Genomic DNA, 21242 nt, shown 5'->3' on the forward strand with positions numbered 1-21242 from the left:
TCTTTCATTCCAGTCTATCTGGCCCAGCTCCACTCTTGCCCCATCGAAGTTAGCTCTTGTCCAGTTAGTTATTTTTACTCTGAATTGCCTATCATCCTTTTCTATCATCCTAAAACATACAATACAATGATCACTGTCTCCTAAGTGTTCCCCCACTGACATTTGATCTATTTGGCCCACCTCATTTCCAAGAACCAGGTTCAACAGTATGACTTTTCTTGTTGGATTGGACACTGCTGTAGAAAATTCTCCTGAACACAATCTAGGAACTTTCTCCCCTCTCCGCCCTTTACATTACCACTGTCCTTGTCTACATTCAGGTAATTAAAGTCCCCTGTTATAACTGCTGGCACCTGTCTGTAATTTCACTGCAGATTTGTTCTTCTACGTCCTTCTCACTATTTGGCAGTCTATAGACTACACCGAGCAATGTAATTGCACCTTTCTTGTTCCTTAGCTCTGGCCAAATTGATTCTGTCCTTGAACCCTCTGGGACATCCTCTTTCTCCAGCACTGCAATGCTCTCCTTAACCAATGCCGCCACCCCTCTTTCTTTCCTATCTTTTCTGAACACTTTGTACCCAGGAATATTTAACACCCAGTTCTGCCCTTCCTTGAGCCAGGTCTCTGTTATCGCCACAACATCATATTTCCACATGGCAATCTGCGCATGTAACTCCCCAATCTTATTTACTGTACTCCATGCATTCACATACATGCACAGTAACCCTGATTTAGATTTTATTACTTTCTCCCTTACCTTAACATACCTATTAACCTACAATTCTCTATACTAGTGCTATCTGTCCCTCCCAGTATTTTATGTACCCTGGTATTCCGCTCTAATATTTTTATTCTGAAAAGGATATTGTAATCCCTTCTGCAGAATTTGTTACCAGCTAATTGAAGCTTTCTGCTTTTAATTAAATCTACTGGCCAAACTGATCATTGCACTAAAGTCAATCTTATTTCAATAGCTCAGTGGCTATTATCTATGTTAAACATATAAAACAAGCCTGTTTTATGACTTGTACCATTAGCTGATTTTTAGATATTCTTATTAACCCTTTCCTTGCACTTTGAGACAATTGTTCTATAAGTCTTCACCAGATATATGATACACCATCAATTCTTTGGGTGATTCACAACCCACAAGGAGGTCAATGTCAATTCTTCATTATGCTGAGTTAATCTATCTGTCCGGGTTAATGCAAGTGCTAAGTTAAGCCAATTTATGTTGGCGGTGCCATTTATTAAAGCCACCAGAATTTGTTCCTTCTCTCTCTGCATCATCTTTCTGGTTCAGAATTCTTTGGAGAATGAGTTTCCTAAACAAAAACAAAAATACCTGGAAAAACTCAGCAGGTCTGGCAGCATCTGTGGAGAGGAACACAGTTAACATTTCAATTTTGCATGAATCTTCAACAGAACTAAGGAAAAATAGAAAAGGGGTGAAATATAAGCTGGTTTAAGGGGGGGAGAGGGTGGGACATGAAGAGCTGGATAGAGGGCCAGTGATAGGTGGAGATAACCAAAGATGTCACATACAAAAGGACAAAGAGGTGTTGAAGGTGGTGATATTATCTAAAGGAATGTGCTAATTAAGGGTAGAAAGCAGGACGAGCAAGGTACAGATAGCCCTAGTGGGGGTGGGGTGAAGGAATCAAAAAAGGCTAAAAGGTAGAGATAAAACAATGGATGGAAATACACTTAAAAATAATGGAAATAGGTGGGAAAAGAAAAATCTATATAAATTATTGGGAAAAACAAAAAGGAGGGGGAGAATCGGAAAGGGGGTGGGGATGGAGGAGAGAGTCCATGATCTAAGAGTGTGGAGCCTCAAAAAAGAGAAAGTTTCTGATCTTTCACCTTTCTGAGCATTTGCACCTTGTTGGCTCAAATCATCTGCAGTTGCAGAAACATCCATGGCACCATATTCAACAGGACCAGCTATGCCATTTCTGTGAATTTGCTTTGCCTCTTCTGTGAATGCATGCTATCCCCTTTTGCTACTGTAGAGGGAGCATTATTCTTATATAACACTTTGTCACCAAGAGCAGGATTTCTCATTCGGCATGCGGGGGTGGGCCCAACACGCCGATGTGTAAAATGACGCGTGATGACATCGGGCATGTGTCCTGATATCATTGCGCTGTCTCGCTCAGCACGCCCGCTGATATGTAAGCGGCCTATTAAGGCCATTAAGAAAGTAATTGATGTAAATGTTAACGCTGCCCATCCAACCTTACAGTTGGCGAAAAGGCCAAGTGGCCTTTGCGTTTTTTAGGAAACCTCATCCACGAGCGGGATGAAGTTTCCTAAAGCTTTTACTCAATAAATAGAAACGTTCTCCTAAATATCAAAACGTGTCCCATCTCATGCGGCACAGTCACGTGAGGGGGACATGTTTAAATAAATTTTTGAATCATTTATTTAATTATTTTGATACCGATTCAAAATCTCCCTGAGGCAGCTCAGTATTACGCTGGGCGGGCCTTAATTGGCCCGCCCGCGTAAAGTGGCAGCGCGGGTGGCGATCGGCTCCGTGACTGCACCCGCCGAGCCTGCCCGCCGCCTGAAAAATTCAGGCCCAAGTTTACTTTCAAGTATTTACATTTAACCAAGAATCTCCTTTTCTAAAGGGCATCTGTCAAAATTACATCGACGTAGTTAGGAAACAAACACACTTTCTCTGGACGCCAGGCACTGTATCACCCCAAAGTATTCCTGTCCTATCTCAATAAAGAAAGGCTTGTATTTATATAGCGCCTGTCATGACCTCAGGATGGCCCAAAGCCAAGTAACTACTTTTGCAGTGTAATCAGTGTTGTAATGTAGGAAATGCAGTAGCAAACAAAGCCCCAAAATCTTACCAGTTAGTCCCGATCCCCCACTTTATCCCCACAAAGCTTAGACCTGTTTTGTGCTGGGGCCAAGTCTACTTTGAATCAATTCACCCATTGTTCTTAACAAGAAGGATAAAACAATTAAGGTCATGGCAACTCCATTGACCTAAATAAGGGAACAGAATGCTGCAACTAGAGGCTTAATAAGCAGTTAAGAAAAATCACAGTAATATGAGGTGGGATGAAGTGTCTAGTGTCAAAATGAGAATACTCAATTTTGTTTCCCTTTAACTATAAAAGGTGGAATTACATGATCATGAAAAGAAGTGTCTTAATTCATGTGACCCAATTTCCATTTCATAATGTTAAGGTGTCTGTACAAATACTCATGCTCCAGTGTAAGTGCATTACATTCAATGTACAAAACAAGATTGAATTATTAAGCAATCCAACAGCATCAAAACACTCACAAGAAACCTACCAGTAGCTGTGCCAACATTTAAACATGATCTAAACTGTTGGCAATGAATTACACAGGTGTTGTAGAAGTTTTTCATTAGAACGGGAGTGTGTTTGAAGCTCTTTGCCAAGTTACTTTTCAATTTCAATTAGGCTGAAAACAAAGCAAATTGCTTTCTTGTGAGTAACGTCGAGGCACCAGTCCCTTCACCTTCAATGAGCATCTGCTGCCGATTTCCTAACTCACATCAGGACTCATTAACACCTCACCTCTCTGCACATTGCACTACATTGGCTCCTTGGTTCATCTGTGGCTGGATTTTAAAATTCGCAACCTTATTTTCAAAACTCCCCATGGCCTCATCCCTCTCGTAATCTCCTCCAGCTCCACAACCCTCCAAGATCTCTATGCTTCTCCAGTTCTGGACTTGGTGCGTCGATTTTTTATCACTCCACTATTGGCAGTTATGCCTTCAGCTGCCAATTCTGGAATTCCCTCCTTAAACCTCTCTCCCTCCCTTCCATTCTCTCTCCTTTTTAAAGATGCTCCATAAACCTACCTCTTTGACCAAGCTCCTGGTCACCTGTCTTAATAGCACCTTATGTGGATCGATATCAAATTTTGTTCGATATTGCTCCTGTAAAACGCCCTGGAACATTTCAACTATGTTAAAGGTGCTCTAGTGTGGCAATCCTTTCGATTCCGATCCTTCATTGCATTTACATGACTCTCGTTTGTTTGTTCTTCCACCTCCAATTCCTCAATGTGTTTCTCCATCCAACCCAATTTTTCATTGTTAATGCCTCCATCACTACTTGTTTCTCTTCTGCTTGCTTTATGCATTTGTCCCTGTAAATTCAAGCTTTCATTGTTGTTTCTCTGTTGTCATGCTGCATTAATCCTTTGTGTTTTATGACAGCTCTTCCCTAATCCCACTGACTAGGTCGCCATTTACATCATAAAGTACATTTGATTCCTTTAAATATTAATTTCCTCTAGTTAAAAGTTCAAAGGGCAAGGTTTTCAGATGTGAAAAATAAATTTCCCAGTTTCCTGGGCTGGTAAAACCACACAAAATAGACTCAGCAACAGTTTTAGTAAGAATTCTTCCTCTCTGGTCAAATCAAAAATTACAGTTAACACAAGTTATCTTTTACGTCAGAGACACCCCCCACTTTTATTTTAATGCAAAACATGAGGTAAAGTTTGCTCTCCTTGACAAGCATCCAGAGTAAGCCTTCTCAGGCTCCTGGAAACACCCTCAGACCATTTAATGGACAAAACTTTGTATTCCATCCACGATACAAAGTGGGGAGTAATTTTACCCCGGTACACAATTCAGCCAGCTAGTCCTCCTCCCAGTTTGGAGGTTTGGACTTTATTACCATTCAGAGGGCAGGGCAGGTTGCAGGAAAGCACTCTGAGTTCTGCTACTGGAATATTGCGTGCTCCGAGCTGCAAGGTAGATCGATCCACTGAGAGTGTGGAGCTCCAATTCAAGGGGTGGGAGGGGACAGGTGCAGCAGCAGTTCAGGCTGAAACAGTGGAGCCCAGGAGAATCACTCCTGCTTTAAAGTGAGCCAACCTTGGTACCTCTTGCCTACCCCTACCTTGAAGGTGCTATATAAATGCAACTTCTCATTGTTTGCCCCACCCCAAAATAATATGAAAGCATTTTCATCTTACTGAGATAATACATCTGCTGATCATGATGAGCCAAAGTGGCCTCTTTCTGTGCTGTAAACTTTCTATGATTCTAATACCTGTTAAGTGCAAATTATTTTAAACCCTTTCCCCCTCTGACTATCCAGGAGTCATTCCTACTTGTACAAAACAAAACTTTCAAGGCTTGACTGTAAATTATCAGCAGAAATGTTGCTCAAAGGGCTCTGGTTTTATTCAGCAGGGTAAGGGTTTTATTTGAGGTGCAAATTGGCAATTCGATAAATTAATATTTTTTCTATTTATATAATTCTTGATATTCATTTGAACCCAAGGACACTTTACTCAAAACAGTCACATCATTAAACAGTAACACATGACCATTCAATATTATATGTTCCCAATAACTCATGAATAATTGTTATCTTTCTCAAAATATACACCCTTTTCTACACCCTGCACACTTACATTAGTTTCTTTTTTCTTTCTTCATCTATCACCACCCTTTTTAAGTTCATACAGCACAAAAAGTCCAAACCAAGTACAACTGCCAAACAAGTAAAACACGTCTTCTAGTGATCAGTCTGAGAGTACTGGAATAGCATTTACTGCAGTGCCTTACAGATAAAAATGGCATAATGGACAAGCTGTGGTGTTACACTTGATCTGATCATTCCCTTTGTAAATGAGGCAAGACTTTGCCTAAACAAAAACAAAAATACCTGGAAAAGCTCAGCAGGTCTGGCAGCATCTGGGGAGAGGAACAGTTAACGTTTCGAGTCCGTATGACTCTTCAACAGAACTATTTCCAGCATCTGCAGATTTTTGCTTTTATATAAGACTTGGCCTATGTTGCCTTTATTTAATTAGCTCTAGGATCTAGTGTCCAGAATCTGACTTGTCAGTGGCAATTCTCCTTGATGAGTGATGATGAAAATAAGTGACATGTTTTTGGAAGCGTCTAACACTAAGAATCTACTTAAGAAACCTATGCAGTCTTCGGTCCCTGTTTTGAAATTCAATTTTGTATCATTGCTCCCAAAATGTTTCATGTCCCAATTCTTTCGCCATTTTCCTTCCACTACACCCCCCCCCAACTCCCTGTCTATTCTCATGATTGCTTCTCTCTATATAACTTCAACAGCTCCATGTAACATTTTAAGAGTTGCAAAAAAATATTTGGCCCATTAAATTCAGCCTTTATCATTGATCTCAACCTTATCTTTCTGTCATGAATTTAACAACAGCACCCAATGCCAACAGGGGCAAATAGAGGCACCCAATGCCAACAGGGGCAAATAGAGGCAAAGAATGAAGTTCTGAATCTTTCCCACCCACATCAAGTGACTCTAGAGTACTACTTGACTTCCTGCATACTTACTGGTCACTTTAACAATGAGTCAACCAAACATAGAATTCATTGTGATCGGGGGAGATGACTGACTGACATTACACTGAACTTTCAATCACACCCTGTGTCATGTGGACATTTAGTAAACTTTGTCTTGCAGTGGAGCTTTTCTGACTTTTTACATACAAGATGTTTTAAAGGGTTAAACAGAGTAAATAGGGATACAAGTTCCACTGAATGAGGAGTAAGTGACATGGGGGTTGTCCATTTAAATTATCGCTAAGAGGTAGAGGAAAGAGATCGAGAAATTTCTTTATGCAGAGCATAGAATGGTTGAGGCAGAGGTGATTAGATCTTTTAAGAGAAAATCAAAGAAGTATTAGAAGCAGGAGAAGTGCAGGGCTTTAGGAGAAAGCAGGGAAGGGATTAGTTTTTGATTGTTCTAGCAAAGAGCAGACTCGATGGGCCAAAAGGCCTCTTCCTATGATGGGAAACTAATATTGTTCTGTGTTTAGGCAGCTCTCCAATATGCCACAGAACTAACAGGTGGCGCCTTCAAGAAATAAAATGTACAGTCTACATTAATGTGATTTATTTTTCATTTACATATTCATTTAAAAAAAAACTTCCCTGTAATTTCTGCCTTTTAGATAGATGGGTGCAAGGAGGGTGGTGTGCTGTATAAACACTGGCATGGACCTACTGCTCCAAATAGAATGTACAACTACAGAAAAAGGCTATGTAGGTAAATGCACCATACATTGTGGTGTAGAATGATACGGGTCACAAAGGTCGCTGATTCAGGCCTTGACACTGAACATGGAAGCAATTGCCTCAGAGGTACAAATAAAACAATGAAATTCAGCTAAGGTTGCAACCCTGAACCACTGTGTACCCTGCTGGAAAGTATACGTGTATGGGCACTGAATAAGCACAGAAACGGCCTTGACTGTGTTTTCACAATCAAGATTGAATAGCTTCTTGTTCTCACTGTCTTCTGGGGAAAGCCAGACGTGTGGGGATAAGTCGGAGGGAGAAAGAAAAAAATGAATGTAAGAAACAGGCATAAAATTGGGAACCACGTATTTCTAAAATTGCAGGATCACCCTCTGTAGGTTGCAACATTTTCTACATCCCTAAAAGTGTCACATTGTTTAATAAAATGAAAAGTGACAGGTGACAATAAATAAAACTCCTTTCACTTATGCACCCCTCTGAACTTGATCTTAAAATACCAACCACAAGCAACAACAGATGTGATAAACCAGGAGTTAAAGAAAGAACTTGCATTTCTAAAGCACCTTTCATGACTTCAGGATGTCCCAAAACACCTCAGGATTACTTTGGAAATGTAGTTACTACTGTAACATAGGAAACACAGCAGCCAATTTGCACACAGCAAGCTCCCACAAACAGCAATGTGACAAATAGCTAGATCATCGGTGTCTTAACTGATGTTGGTTGAGAGGTAAATATTGGCCCCAAGACGCAGGGGAGAACTTCCCTGTTCTTCTTCCGATAGTGTTGTGACATTTTACGTCCTGCCGTAAAATGGATTTTATCCTCTCATCCTGAAAGATGGCATGTCTGGCAGTGTTGCCCTCTTTCAGTACTGATCCTCAGTTGGCCTAAGTTATGAGTTTATGGAAAAATACTTTGCAAGGGAAGTTTAAGTTTGCAATGGTTTAAAATGTGCCTGGACAATTTTAACAATTGGAATAAATACAGATCTTTAGTAATAGCAGTTTAAAATTCAGTTTACGTGGTTTGAATAACCACGTTTTGGCCACTTGAGGGAAAACAGCAGTGGTTTCGGTTGGACGGACACGAGTTGAGTTGAATCAATAGAATTTACTTTCACAACATTCAGGTTTAGAAGGTTCAGTGTTTAAAGAACTCTGTACAAATAAAATGTTATCATTTTAAAACAAATAAATAAATAAATACAAACCAATACAGAAATATTTGACATCATTGAGAGCAGAATTGTTCTTATCGTAATTGCACCATGGATGGAAAGTTATAATGTCTTAATAAGTACAATTAATGATAATTTTGAGTGGAGCAGCATACAATCACTCTACTTGAGGCTGCTTGTGAGGTTGATGGGCTAGGGGTAAATAGAAGGAAATACAAGAAATTTTAGGAAGTCGATAAGGTGTAATTTTTCAATTAGCACCTGAAGATATATATTTCAGAAAAAGTTTAAAATGAAGCAAAATCAAGAATAAAATCATTGTAATGTTCCTTTAAAGCTAAGTAATATAAACCTTTCTAACGGAAACCTTTTTACAAATTTAGTGAAGCTAAACTACTACTTGGGAGATGACATTAAAAAAAGGCCAAGTGCAGATTCCATGACACAATTATGTTTAGCAGCACTCACCTCTTAAATTAACTCTATCAACAAGTGCCTATCAGTCGACATTGACACACAACACTGTGAGCAAAGCTCCCTTTCTGCCCCTCCTTCTTGTTCAAGTATAGGTTACTCATTTTTGTTTAGGGTGGTGGGGTGGGGGGGGGGGGCGGTGTTGGTGGTGGTGGTGGTGAAAAGATGAAACATGAAATTTCCAGCCAACTGGGCAAAAACAATCCACAAAGCAAGTAGCCCCATACATATTTAGGGGCACAAAGACTTCTGTTAATTTCCTACAACAATTAAGAAGTTGAAGTTAGGTTGCTTTGACCCCTAAATGCAGGCAAGATAGGGCAAAACATTTGTTTTTTATTCACTAATGGGATACGGGCATTACTGGCAAGGCCAGCTTTTATTGCCCCCCCCCCCCCCCCACCTCATTGACCTTGAGAAGGTGGTGGTGAGCCACCTTCTTAAACTGCAGCAGTGTGTGCAGTAAAGGTATTCCCATATTGCTGGGAAGTAGGGAGTTATTGTAAGTTGACACTGCAGTTTTGATATAACTGAGTGGCAATTTAGAGTCAACCACATTGCTGTTGGTCTGGAGTCATATATAAGCCAGACTGGGTAAGAATGACAGATTTCCTTTCCTTAACAACATCAGAGAACCAGATGGGCTTTTACAACAGTCCAGTATTACCCATTATAGATAAATGGATTCACAGTCCTGTATTACCCATGTTCTTTCTATTGCAAACTTACTTAATTAACTCAATTGAAATTCCCCAGCTACTGTAGTGGGATTTGAATTCGGGTCCCTAGATCACCGATCCAGTAACATAACCACTATGCGACCAAACCCTAGCTGACGCAAAGTGAACAGAGATCTGTGTCTTGGAACTGGATGTGTCCAAAATGTTGCTGGTTTCGCAACTCATCAATGACATAAAGTCCTATTAGTTTGGGAAACTTTGGGACCCTATGACTAGGGAAATAAAATGAGGAGCAGGAGGGGAAGCAGGGGGAGGATCACAGAGTAAATCTGCAACATGCTTTGGTCCAAGGTGATTTACAGTGCGCATTTTATCTGCCTCCAAGGCTCCAAAGTCACAAAAACCATAGACAAGCAGCAGGAGTCAGGCTGCTTTCAGTTAAAAACATCAATGATAACCAGACTCGGGGAGCAGGAGCCCTTGCATAGCTCGCTGCTTCTCTTCCACCGTGCCCTAGTTTGACCGGCACATTCTGCATTTAACCTCCGTCTTCCATTTTGCGACTTCACAGTGAACCAAAGGAGAAAAGAAAAAGAAAATGAAACAATTACTGGGAAAAAAAAACTTCTGGCTACAAAATGACAGACGCAGCTGCGTCACTGCTTCTGGGGTCTTTGGCGCCGGTGATGAAGTCATTTATCCTCTTGGCCACATGGACCAGGGAATGAATCTCTTCTCTCACCACCGTGTGACTCCGTTCCGTAAGGAATTCCACATCCTCCTCTGGGAATTCATCTGGAAAGCAATAAAGAAGCTTTAATTACTTGGGATTATTCTCCCTACAGCACAGAAGGTTAAGGGGAGGTTCATTAGAAGTTTCAAAGTTTCAAAATCATGAAGTGTTTTGATAAGAGCAAATAAGAATAAACTTTTGTTGGCTGGCAGAGGAATCAGTAACCAGAGGAGACAGAGTCAGTACTGAGATAGGAAGAATGGTAGCTATGGAGTGAGTTATGATGATCTAGAATGCATTCCCTGAAAGGAAGCAGATTCAATCGAAACTTTCATAAGAGAATTGGATAAACATTTGACATGCTGAGAAACTGGACGCTGTACAAATAAGGGCAAAGTCGGGGGAAAGAACAGGGCAGTGGGACTAATTGGAGAGCTTTTTCAAGGAGCTGGCACAGGCACAATGGGCTGAAATGGTCTCCTTCTGTGCTGTAAAATTCTATTGTTATAAAAACAAAAAAACTGCGGATACTGGAAATCCAAAACAAATTGCTGCCAGACCTGCTGAGTTTTTCCAGGTAATTCTGTTTTTGTTTAAGATTCTATTGTTGTTCATTGAAGCTCACTAAATAGACCTAAGCTGCTTGATTTCCAAACTCAGATCTGCAAAGTCATTAGTTAATATGTTCCTTCCTTGGCTCAGTTGAGTTAATTTAATACCTTCTAAGGAACAGAGCCATAAAGACCAGGAACATCAGCCAGAGTCCTTGCTCATAATTTAGAGGGTACCCCAGAGGGCAGTGGGTGTCTGAAACTCACAGCCTTGAAGGATGGTAGAGGCAGAAACCCTCAAAAATATTTTTAAAGTACTTGGATATGCACTTGAAGTGCTGTAACCTACAAGGGCCGGAAAGTGAGATTAGGCTAATGGTTCCTTGTCAGCCAACATGGAGATGATGGGCCAAATGGACTCTTTCTGCGCTGTAAATGTCTATGTTTCTTGTCAGGATTGTTGAACTTTAGAGAACGGTTATGTTTTGAAATGTATCTTTAGCTCAGAGTAAAATAGAGAATTCTGGGTAAACACATCAGCTCGGAGCCATGCTCATGTGATCCTGTTGCCATGGGAGAGGAACTCAATCCGAAACCCAATGAAGTGGGGTGGCAGCTTTAACACCTTTTCACAGTACATCTCAGGAAAATGACAGCTGCTGTTTGAGACAAAGGAGCTACTGCTGTGGGAAAGCAAGGGGAACTGTTTTTGTGTTGACGACCAAGCAGGATACTGATAAGAGCTCACTTCCAGTTCAAAAAGGAACAGATGTGGCTCTTGAAGGCTTAAGAAATGGAGTGTCGCCAAGATGTGCCTTGCTGATGCTAATCATATCCAGAAAGCCTCGGGTGGATGTTAAGATCCCATGACGCTATTTCTAAGAACAGTTACCCTCGATCTCCTGGCCAATATTCAGTTCTCAACCAAATTCATTATCAAGTCACCATATTGCTTTGTGTGGGACCTTACTGTGCAAATTGTCCGTCACATTTCCGACATTACAGTAACAACTAGACTTCAAAAGCACTTCATTGGTTGTAAAGTACTTTGGAGCATCCCGAGTAATGAAAGGCTAGTAAAGCTGCAAGTAGTTGATTTCTTTATTTCAAATAAAAGCAAAGGGTTTGATTTACTCACTGTCAACCAGTAAAACGTTCGGCTGAAGCTGGGGATAGAGACGGCCAAGAGCAAGGCTTTCATTCAGATATTTGCGAAACGAGAAAATGTTCAACAAGACCTATTTAGATACAAGAAACAAACAACGTGTGAGACAGTGAATAAGGCCGTCAAAAATGGATTATATTACTGTTACATTCCTACCTCTCCCCTGTTGTCCGTCATTCACTGATCACATCATTATTTCTCATTTCCTACTCTCTTGTAAGCCTTCCCACCCAACTGTGACCTGTCTCCCATATTACACTGGGCAGGTAAGGTGTCAAGCAACCTGCTTGACCTGGGGCCTATTAAGTTCCTTAAGTGGCCAATTAAAGGCCACATAAGGGCCTCATTTTTCCTCTGCCACTAGAATATATACAAAATGGGAAGGCGGAGGCAAGGCAGGTGGTCCAGCAGCTTTCACTGCATGGGCTGTTGGTGGGCAGGAATGGCGGGGGGGGGAGGGGGGAGTTGTGTGGAAAGAGTGCGATATCTCCTTTGTGGGGTAGCGGGTTGTTCCCTGTGCATCCCCCAAGCGATTGTACCACCCCCATCCAGCCCTGCCACTTTTAAGCCTCTTCCCCAGTCTCTACAACTCATTCCCACACCCCCAAAGCTCCCCCTCTCACTGGGGTCCACCAGATAGGACTGTCCAAAATCCCAAGATTCACCTGAAGTTCAGGATCCAAGGCACTTCTTCTCTGGGCACTGCTTGGGGTCCCAGCAGTGGGCATTACTCAATCCTGGTGCTGCTGCAACTACAGAGGTGTAGTCTCTAGGGCGGTGGCAGAAGTCAAACTCTGAAACAATTAAGATTGACCCCAGTATATTATTGCTGCGGAGCAGCTGGGTTTCTGGTCGGCATGGTACCAATGGACTTCTTGGGCAATGGCGCGGGTAACCCATCCACATTTAAAATCCACACCCTAGGAACAGGAACAGGCCATTCAGCCCTTCAAGCCTGTTCCGCCATTCTAATAGATCATGGGTGACCTGTACCTTGGCTTCATATCCCTTGATATATTTTTGTTAGGTATAGCTAACAATCTCAGTCTTGAAAGCTCCTCTTTCCCTGACATCCATTGCCAGAATTCCAGACTTCTCTTGCCCTATGAGTGAAAAGGTGCTTCCTGATTTCCCTCCTGTATGGCCCAGCTCCAATTTTAGGGTTGTCTCCCTTTGTTCTCCATTCCCCAATCATCGGAAATAGTTTCTCCACATCTACCCTTTTAACGTTTTTAGCACCTCAAACAGACCACCCTTCAAATCTTCTGTAGTCAAAGGAATAGAAACAAGATAACAAATAACAATCTTCACCCACCTCAGTGAGGCTACTCAGAGATTTGGTTCCAAGGGAGGCTCCCAGGGAGAGGTATGTTCCACACATACCTTGTAATGGCCGTACAATGGTGGGTAACAAAAAAGACAAAGGCCTTTTGCCCGCTTGAATACTATTCCCCTGAAACAAAGATATGCCAGCACAGAATGAGGAAAGGACATTTACTTCCACGGATCATACAACATTCTGTTCTTTCAAAGATTCAACACTGTCCATTTACTTTTCTGAGGAAGGTTTTTTGAAAGATTCCTCCTCCCCTTAACGGATGGATCAAACAAACTTCAAATTATCCATATTACATTACACTTATTGTCCATCTCGCGTAGCTCTGAGAAGGTGAAGGTGAGCCACCTTCTTGAAAACAACCGAGTGGTTTGCTAGGCCTTATTTCAGAGTTGGGGGTGGAGGGGGTTTAAGCGTCGACTCTGTGCTGTGGGTCTGTAGTCATGTATAGGACAGATGCTGTAAGGACAGCAGGTTGCCTTCCTAAGAATGATAGTGAATCAGGTGCGATTTCCTCGTCATCATCACTGAAGCTAGCTTTTTTTTAAAAAAAAGAAACTTTGACTTCTTTAATTAACTGAATTTAAATTCTCCAGCTGCCATGGTGGGACTTGAACTCATGTCTCCAAATCATTATTCCAGACTTCTGGATGACTAGTCCAATAACACTGCCACAACACCACTATATCCTTCTGATGTCTGATAAGCCGGAACTATGGAACTATTTGGCCAATAAAAAAAAGCCAGGATGAAGAATGTAGGATTGATCTACCAGTACAGTGTTTAGGGTGGTGGTGGGGGGTGTGCAGCAGTTCACTCGAGGAGCTGGAGTTGCTGTGGCAACATACACGTTTTACATGCATGTTGTAGACTGGAGCTATGGTTAAAGGCTATACTAGAAGTTTCAAATGTCTTCGCATCACACGGCTGACTAGCAATCTCTCCCACTTTTACCACCTGCCATTGGCATGTGTTGAAAGGATTTGCAGTTTGATAATCACTAGTTTGGCTGTGCTATGAATGCACCTTCCTTGGCCATCAAGTCTTGGGGCGGGCGGGACTCGAACCCAGAGCTTCTGGCTCATAAGCAGGGACACTACCCATTGTGCCACAAGACCTCCTCAATGGTTAGGGTACTAGACTAACATATGCTGAAGTTTGTAAATTAGCAAAGATCCAGTAATTTGAATTCCAGCATCAATAAAACAAACAATCCCTAAATTCACTCAGACGTGCTATGCTTTGACGCACATTATCGTAGGAACCTAACCCTAACCTCCCATTACAACTGCATAATTTCTTGGGATGGACAATAAGTGCTGCACCCACCACATGATTGAATAAGAAAACAGATACTGCAACAGTATTTCATAGCATCCATTATTTGTAATCCTTTTCAACTTCCATAAACTAGCATGTTCAGCAATGCCCTCAACCCACATTGTTTAAATGAAAACTATTCCCAAATCAACAGAGAAGTGGATATCACAATAGAAGAGGGCTATGAATGTCAATCGTAAAAAAGTTTCATTAAAAAAAAAAGTAGATTCCCATTATGAGACTTCAAGAACATTTTGAAGGGTTTAATCAGGTGAAATTGTGCAATGCCAACTGGAACAAAATGGCACCTAAACAGGTAGGCCCAAGTCATACTCGATATTGGACCTAAGGTTCATTTAAGTTAGACCAGGAAGCTCCAGGCTCATACAAGTGGAACCCACCAGTGAAGTTGATATAGATTTCGAGTCACTACGCCACCAATATTGGGACGACTCCACATTTAGTGGGGTGTTTTTGTTTTGAAAGGAGTTTACTGTTTTGATGGGGGCTTATAGAGGTTCCTTTAAGGTCCCAATTAGGCCCCATGTAGACCTGGTTATCCTGAAAACAGCATTCCTGGTACTGGCAACGTTTCTGGCACTGGCATTGTTCAGAGCATCAAAATTTTGGGAAGGTGCTTGAAACAGACATCCATCTCGCTATTTGTGTACATAACCAGTCGATCAGTTCTGTACACAGCCAGTCCAGTTTTTAGCTGGTTTGGCCACTGTCCAGTATTGGATGGCTTCATGTTTGGTATTTTTGTGCCTTGGTACACTTACATCAGTGAAACGCTGCAGGGGACTGTGCTTGTCCTTTCCCCGTTTGCAACAGCCTCAGGCCGACTGGGATATGGAAAAAGGTTGGTTTTCATATTTTTCCCCTTCCCCCACCCTGTTGTCCCTCAAACTTCTATGAATTTCCATAGGCAATGACAACACCCTGTTCATGATGACGTTGCAACTGTGTCTGGTATTAATGGCCTCCGGTAGTGGCCATCCTAACAGAGGGTTTAGCACCTGTTTTCAGGTGCCGGCCCTGGACACTGTTACTTCAGTCTGTACCAAATATGACACACTTACAGTTCAGGGTGTGCATGCGCACACTGCCCATTATATTGGGCGCTTGGGTGTCTATCAAATGTAAAACATATGCACTGTCAACAAATTTCTAGGTTAACATATTTCACAGAGATTTTGCTACAATGACAATGGGGAGGCATTTTAGTGGCAAAAAAACATTTCCTTACAAGGTTCACTGTGGAATTGTCCTGTGTTTTGTTTGACCAGGAGAAGTCCAACATCTGACTGTTCAGAAGAACCCCAGAGGCCGTCATGATCCCACTGCCAAAGGGACGGTTCAGGGAGCTGCAGAATAGACAAACAAAGATGCGTTTTGATATATTAATGCTCCTGCAGATCAGGCATAATTCTAGTTCACTCTGTGTATTTCAGAGTCCTCTTGAAACATCCCTTTCTTGGCTCAGTGATTAGCATTCGCTTCTAGCTGAACAGTGCAAAACAGTGTGAGACTTCTGGAATCACATCTTTCACGTATCCCAAAGTACTTCATACGCCATTAGTGCCTTGGAAGAGCAGTAAATGCCTGCAAAAATGGCAGCCATTTTATAGATCAATATCTCGGAAACAGCAATAAGATAGTGGATCAGTTAGTGAGGCCCAGGGGTTAAAATAATCCAGGGCTCAAAGTTTCTCCAGCAAATCTGCAATGCCTGCCCAAAATTCAAATCAACACAATGCACTTCAAAACATAATTCATTGTGTACCATGCATGGAGATATTTTGATAGAAAAAAGTGCTATATAAAAGGAATGCATTTTTCCACTATGATCAATAAAAGACGCCAAAAGTAATTCCTTATAGTGACTTGATAATAGAGAAGAATGCACATTCATGTAAATTGGTGCAATTAAGTCAGTCACTTCAAAGGACGAGCTCGATTTGGTCTGACTCCCCAAAGGTCCAAATGTTTGTCTTAAATAAATAAGTTCTCCCTTCTCTTTGTTTACCTCACAACAGAAACAATGAAGTCGTCAGGTCCTATGACGTGTACTTGGCTCGCAGAAGGACCAGTCTCCAGGGAGTAGTAGGGCAGATAGTGGGCAGGAGGGAAGCCCACACCTTCGTTAATCTGCTGGCGCAAGGATTTGGCTTCCAATTTGCTGGACGTGCAGAGAAAAGGGGAAAACAAAGTAAGTTTTTCAGCAGGATGGGTATGACGGTGAGTTAAAATGGGTCAAATTTCCACAAAGGTTTGACCCAATCTTCTGCTGTAGTTTTGGCACAAATGCCAGAGAAACTGCACATCCTTTATTCTGCAGCCCTAGGATTTCTGTAACTTAAGTGGAAGAGTTGCATGGAAATCAGGAAAACCCTTCATTGAAGCACAACGCCGAAGTTACATTTCTGAAAGCATATTGAAAGCGGGCCCCGATTTACAGGGTCCAAAGTATTGTCTAATCACATCATGGCACATCACAAACATTGTGCCAATGTGTTATAAAGACAGTTATGTCTTTACAAAGTATATAGTGTGGAAACAAAAGACATGTTGCTGAAGCCTTTTGTCTTGCATTCATCAGGACACATGTATTTGTCAATTTCAAACAATCACAACAATTTATACTATAGGAGAAAGTGTGATGACTGGTTGGCAAGCTGACTCTGATTAACCGAGGCATTGCCGTGGAGAAAGCGACGGGGAACTATATGCTCCCGGGTGATCCAATAAAGGCACTAGGCTGGAACATATTCCTCTCATTTGTAGAGAATGGGTCCCTGTGTATAAATGTATGTCGCTTCTAGCAAGCATAAATGAGCCACATTACGAGCTCAACTGATTGTCTTAAATTGGTTGTTAGTGTAGCTATTAGCGCACTCAGGATTGTTCATCAAGTGCTGTCCAATCACAGACTCACATCTAACAGTAGACGTTTTGTTTTAGGTTTTGCGAGCGCAGGCTGGTTGAGTACAGTCTGTACTCTGCCTATTACAAACAACTGAAGGAACATGTTGTTTGATTCAATCAGCCGATCGTTGAGAGGTACAGCCTATCTAATACATAATACCCTGAAAACTTCAGGCAGGCTGCCAAGTTTTGATCCCTCATCACCAAAATGCAACTTTGAAATTAATAAAAAAGGTTTTACATGAAATCGTGGCTGTAAGCCTTAAAATCTTTGGCGTTTTCTTTTAAAACAGCCAGTAAAGAAAAATGACATCTCTCACCTGAGCATCTGCTCTGTCACCTGAGTAATAGTGGAATTAAAGAAGGGATCGCCAAGGCTGCTCGCCAAGGCTAAAGCAATTTTCAGTGACTGAAAAGAAAAAGAATTGAAGAATTAGCAGCATCCACAGGGAATGCAAAATATACCTTCACTTTGAGATGGCGAAGCTCACTGACTGTCAACAGGATGCGTAATGAAGAAAGAAGACATACACCCATAGAAAAAAAGTCTTTAGCTCCCCCCGCTCTGCCACGTCACCATTACCAAGTTACCTCAGACATATGCACTCGCCTTCTGGAACATTCCCTTCAACTTTCTCTGCCTTGCCATCCCTCCACATTCAGATGGTTCTTAAAAGATCCTTCCCTTCAACAGAGACTTCAGTCATTCCCACAAATTTAATTTCATCCTAGTCCACGGTCTATTTATTAATTTTCTGCCCAATGTAGGATTCAGAGGCATTGATCAGAATTTTCCTGAATCTCCCCACCCAAAGGACCCGGGCCAGCCACGACTCATCCCAACTTCCTAGGTCAAGCGGTACTAAGTATGCAGGCTGGCTCCTAATGGCAACTAGCACTTCACTACCTGAAAAGGGACACAAAAGCCACAAAGATTGGAGATGGATATTCTTTATTGTCTTGGATAGGAAGAGACATTCTCTTCTGTGGCTTCCAAAAACCGCTTAAGATAGGGTGGCACTGAACCTATCCATTGGCTAATGAAAATTCATTGAAAACTTTGGTAATTAACACCTTTACATCATAAAAGACAGAAATGAGGGGAAAGAAGTCTACTTTCAATTTAATTTGCAAACATTTTTAGCACACCTGTTTATATAAATCCCCATGTTCATTATAACACAGCAATAATTTTCGCTCATTTTTTGACTGATTCTTTTAGAATTATCAAACCTGCTTAAAAGCAGGAATGTCCACTCTCAAACTAGATGGACAGTAATACTATGCCAAACCCTACAATCCTACCTCAGCGAGTAAGTGATAGGTTAAATTCCTGGTTGCCTGGGCTGTTATGTTAAATCCCTCCAAAATGTTGAGGGCAGCAACAAGTGCAGGTCCCGCGTGTGGGGGTGGGGCAGTGAGCACAAAATGACCTGTAAAAGAAGCAAAACATAAAATGTAGTTTTCAGTTAAGAGACTTGCATTTATATAGCACCCTTCATGAACACCTGATCTTCAAAGATCTTCAAAGTCAATGAACCAGTGTAGTCACATAGGACATGAGGCAGCCATTTTGTGCACAGCAAACTCTCTTAAACAGCAATGTGATGCTGATTGAGGGTTAAATATTGGCCAGGAGGACATTAGGGATAACTCCTCTGTTCTTCTCCAAAATAGCGCCATGGGATCTTTAACATTCACCCGACTAAGGGGATGGGGCTTTGGTTTGATGTCTCATCCGAAAGACTGCACCTTTGACAATGCAGCGCTCCCTCAGTACTCCACTAGAGTGTTAGCCTTGACTTTTGAGCCCTAGATTGGAATTTGAACCCAGAACTTTGTGACACAGAGGTGAGAGTGCTACCAACTTAGCCATGGTTGACTCTCACCTGAGGTTAACTGGGATGAAGGGTGAACAGCCTCCTACTGAAATTCTATGAGCTAGTATAGTTACCCAGGAGTTAGAACTGGTTTTAATCCTTTTAGCTTTTCCTGGGTAACGTACTCTTGCAAGTAAGTCAGAAACGCCTGAAGTCTCTGGCTTTAAATCAGAGTTTCGGACGCTTCCAGATCCAGGGTAATCACCCAATGGAAATGAAACTTCTCAGGCAACTCCCGTGTAGTCAATGGGTGCGGACTTCCGAGCGGACTGCGCATCTTCCGGGGTACCTCCGGAATAATATGATCAGGAGTCGGGACAATCTGGGCCAAAGTTTTGTGGAGTGATTGTTAAGATTATGTAGCACCTCGTCTTGAAGAATATTAAGGTGGATAAGTCCCCTGGGCCAGATGGGATCTACCCCACAGTACTGAGGGAGGCAAGGGAGGAGATTGCTGGGGCCTTGACAGATATCTTTGCATCCTCACTGGCTACGGGTGAGGTCCCAGAGGACTGGAGAATGGCCAATGTTGTTCCATTGTTTAAGAAGGGTAGCAGGGATAATCCAGGAAATTACAGGTCGGTGAGCCTTACGTCAGCGGTAGGAAAATTATTGGAGAAGATTCTTCGTGACAGGATTTACTACCATTTGGAAGCAAATGGGCATATTAGTGAGAGGCAGCATGGTTTTGTGAAGGGGTGGTCGTGTCTCACTAACTTGATCGAGTTTTTCGAGGAAGTGATAAAGATGATCGACGATGGAAGGGCAGTGGATGTTATATACATGGATTTCAGTAAGGCCTTTGACGAGGTCCCTCATGGCAGACTGGTATAGAAGATAAAGTCGCACAGGATCAGAGGTGAGCTGGCAAGATGGATACAGAATTGGCTTGGTCATAGAAGACAGAGGGTAGCAGTGGAAGGGTGCTTTTCTGAATGGAGAGCTGTGACTAGTGGAGTTCCGCAGGGATCAGTGCTGGGACCTTTGCTGTTTGTAATATATGTAAATGATTTTGGAGGAAAATGTAACTGGGCTAATTAGTAAGTTTGCAGGAGTTGCAGATAGTGAAGAGAATTGTCAAAGGATACAATGGGATATAGATCGGTTGGAGACTTGAGCGAAGAAATGGCAGATGGAGCTTAATTCAGACAAATGCAATGTAATGCATTTTGGAAGGTCTAATACATGCAGGAATTATACAATAAATGGCAGAATACTTAAGTGCATTGACGGGCAGAGGGATCTGGGTGTACAGGTCCACAGGTCACTGAAAGTGGCCACCCAGGTGGATAAGGTAGTCAGGAAGGCACATAGCATGCTTGCCTTCATTGGCAGGGGTATTGAGTATAAAAGCTGGGAAGTCATGCTGCAGTTGTATAGAACCTTGGTTAGGCCACACTTGGAATATTGCATGCAATTCTGGTCGCCACATTACCAGAAGGATATGGAGGCATTGGAGAGGGTGCAGAGGAGGTTTACCAGGATGCTGCCTGGTCTGGAGGTTATTAGCTATGAGGAAAGGTTGGAGAAACTCGGATTGTTCTCACTAGAGCGACGGAGATTGAGGGCCGACTTGATAGAAGTTTACAAAATTGAGTGGCATGGACAGTGTAGATAGTCAGAAGCTTTTTCCCAGGGTGGAAGAGTCGATTATTAGGGGACATAGATTTAAGGTGAGAGGAGAAAACTATAGAGGAGATGTGCGGGGCAAGTTTTTTTATGCAGAGGGTAGTGAGTGTCTGGAATTCACTGCCAGAGGAAGTGGTGGAAGCAGGTACGATAGTGGTGTTTAAGAGGCAGCTTGACAAATACATGAATAGGATGGGAATAGAGGGATACGGACCCCGGAAGTGCAAAATGTTTTAGTTGACAGGCAATATGATCGGCGCAGCCTTGGAGGGCTGAAGGGCCTGTTCCTGTGCTGTACTTTTCTTTGTT

The 21242-nt window shown here is 42.1% G+C and overlaps 1 protein-coding gene across 2 annotated transcripts in view; it reads right to left on the reverse strand.

The window, feature by feature from the left end:
- Positions 1-9111: 9111 nt before the first annotated feature.
- LOC121286727 (glutathione hydrolase 7) overlaps positions 9112-21242 on the reverse strand; it is a 53938-nt gene continuing 41807 nt past the window's right edge. For both annotated transcript variants that reach the window (XM_041203748.1, XM_041203747.1), the window contains 7 exons: positions 18730-18857; positions 17745-17833; positions 16526-16678; positions 15746-15863; positions 13156-13293; positions 11814-11913; positions 9112-10186 (listed from right to left, as the gene is read on the reverse strand). In XM_041203748.1, coding sequence (XP_041059682.1) covers positions 10023-10186; positions 11814-11913; positions 13156-13293; positions 15746-15863; positions 16526-16678; positions 17745-17833; positions 18730-18857 — 890 coding nt within the window. In that variant the 3' untranslated portion in view covers positions 9112-10022. The remainder of the gene's footprint in view (positions 10187-11813; positions 11914-13155; positions 13294-15745; positions 15864-16525; positions 16679-17744; positions 17834-18729; positions 18858-21242) is intronic.

The sequence above is a fragment of the Carcharodon carcharias genome, chromosome 14 (assembly GCF_017639515.1).
Source record: "Carcharodon carcharias isolate sCarCar2 chromosome 14, sCarCar2.pri, whole genome shotgun sequence".
Taxonomy (NCBI): domain Eukaryota; kingdom Metazoa; phylum Chordata; class Chondrichthyes; order Lamniformes; family Lamnidae; genus Carcharodon; species Carcharodon carcharias.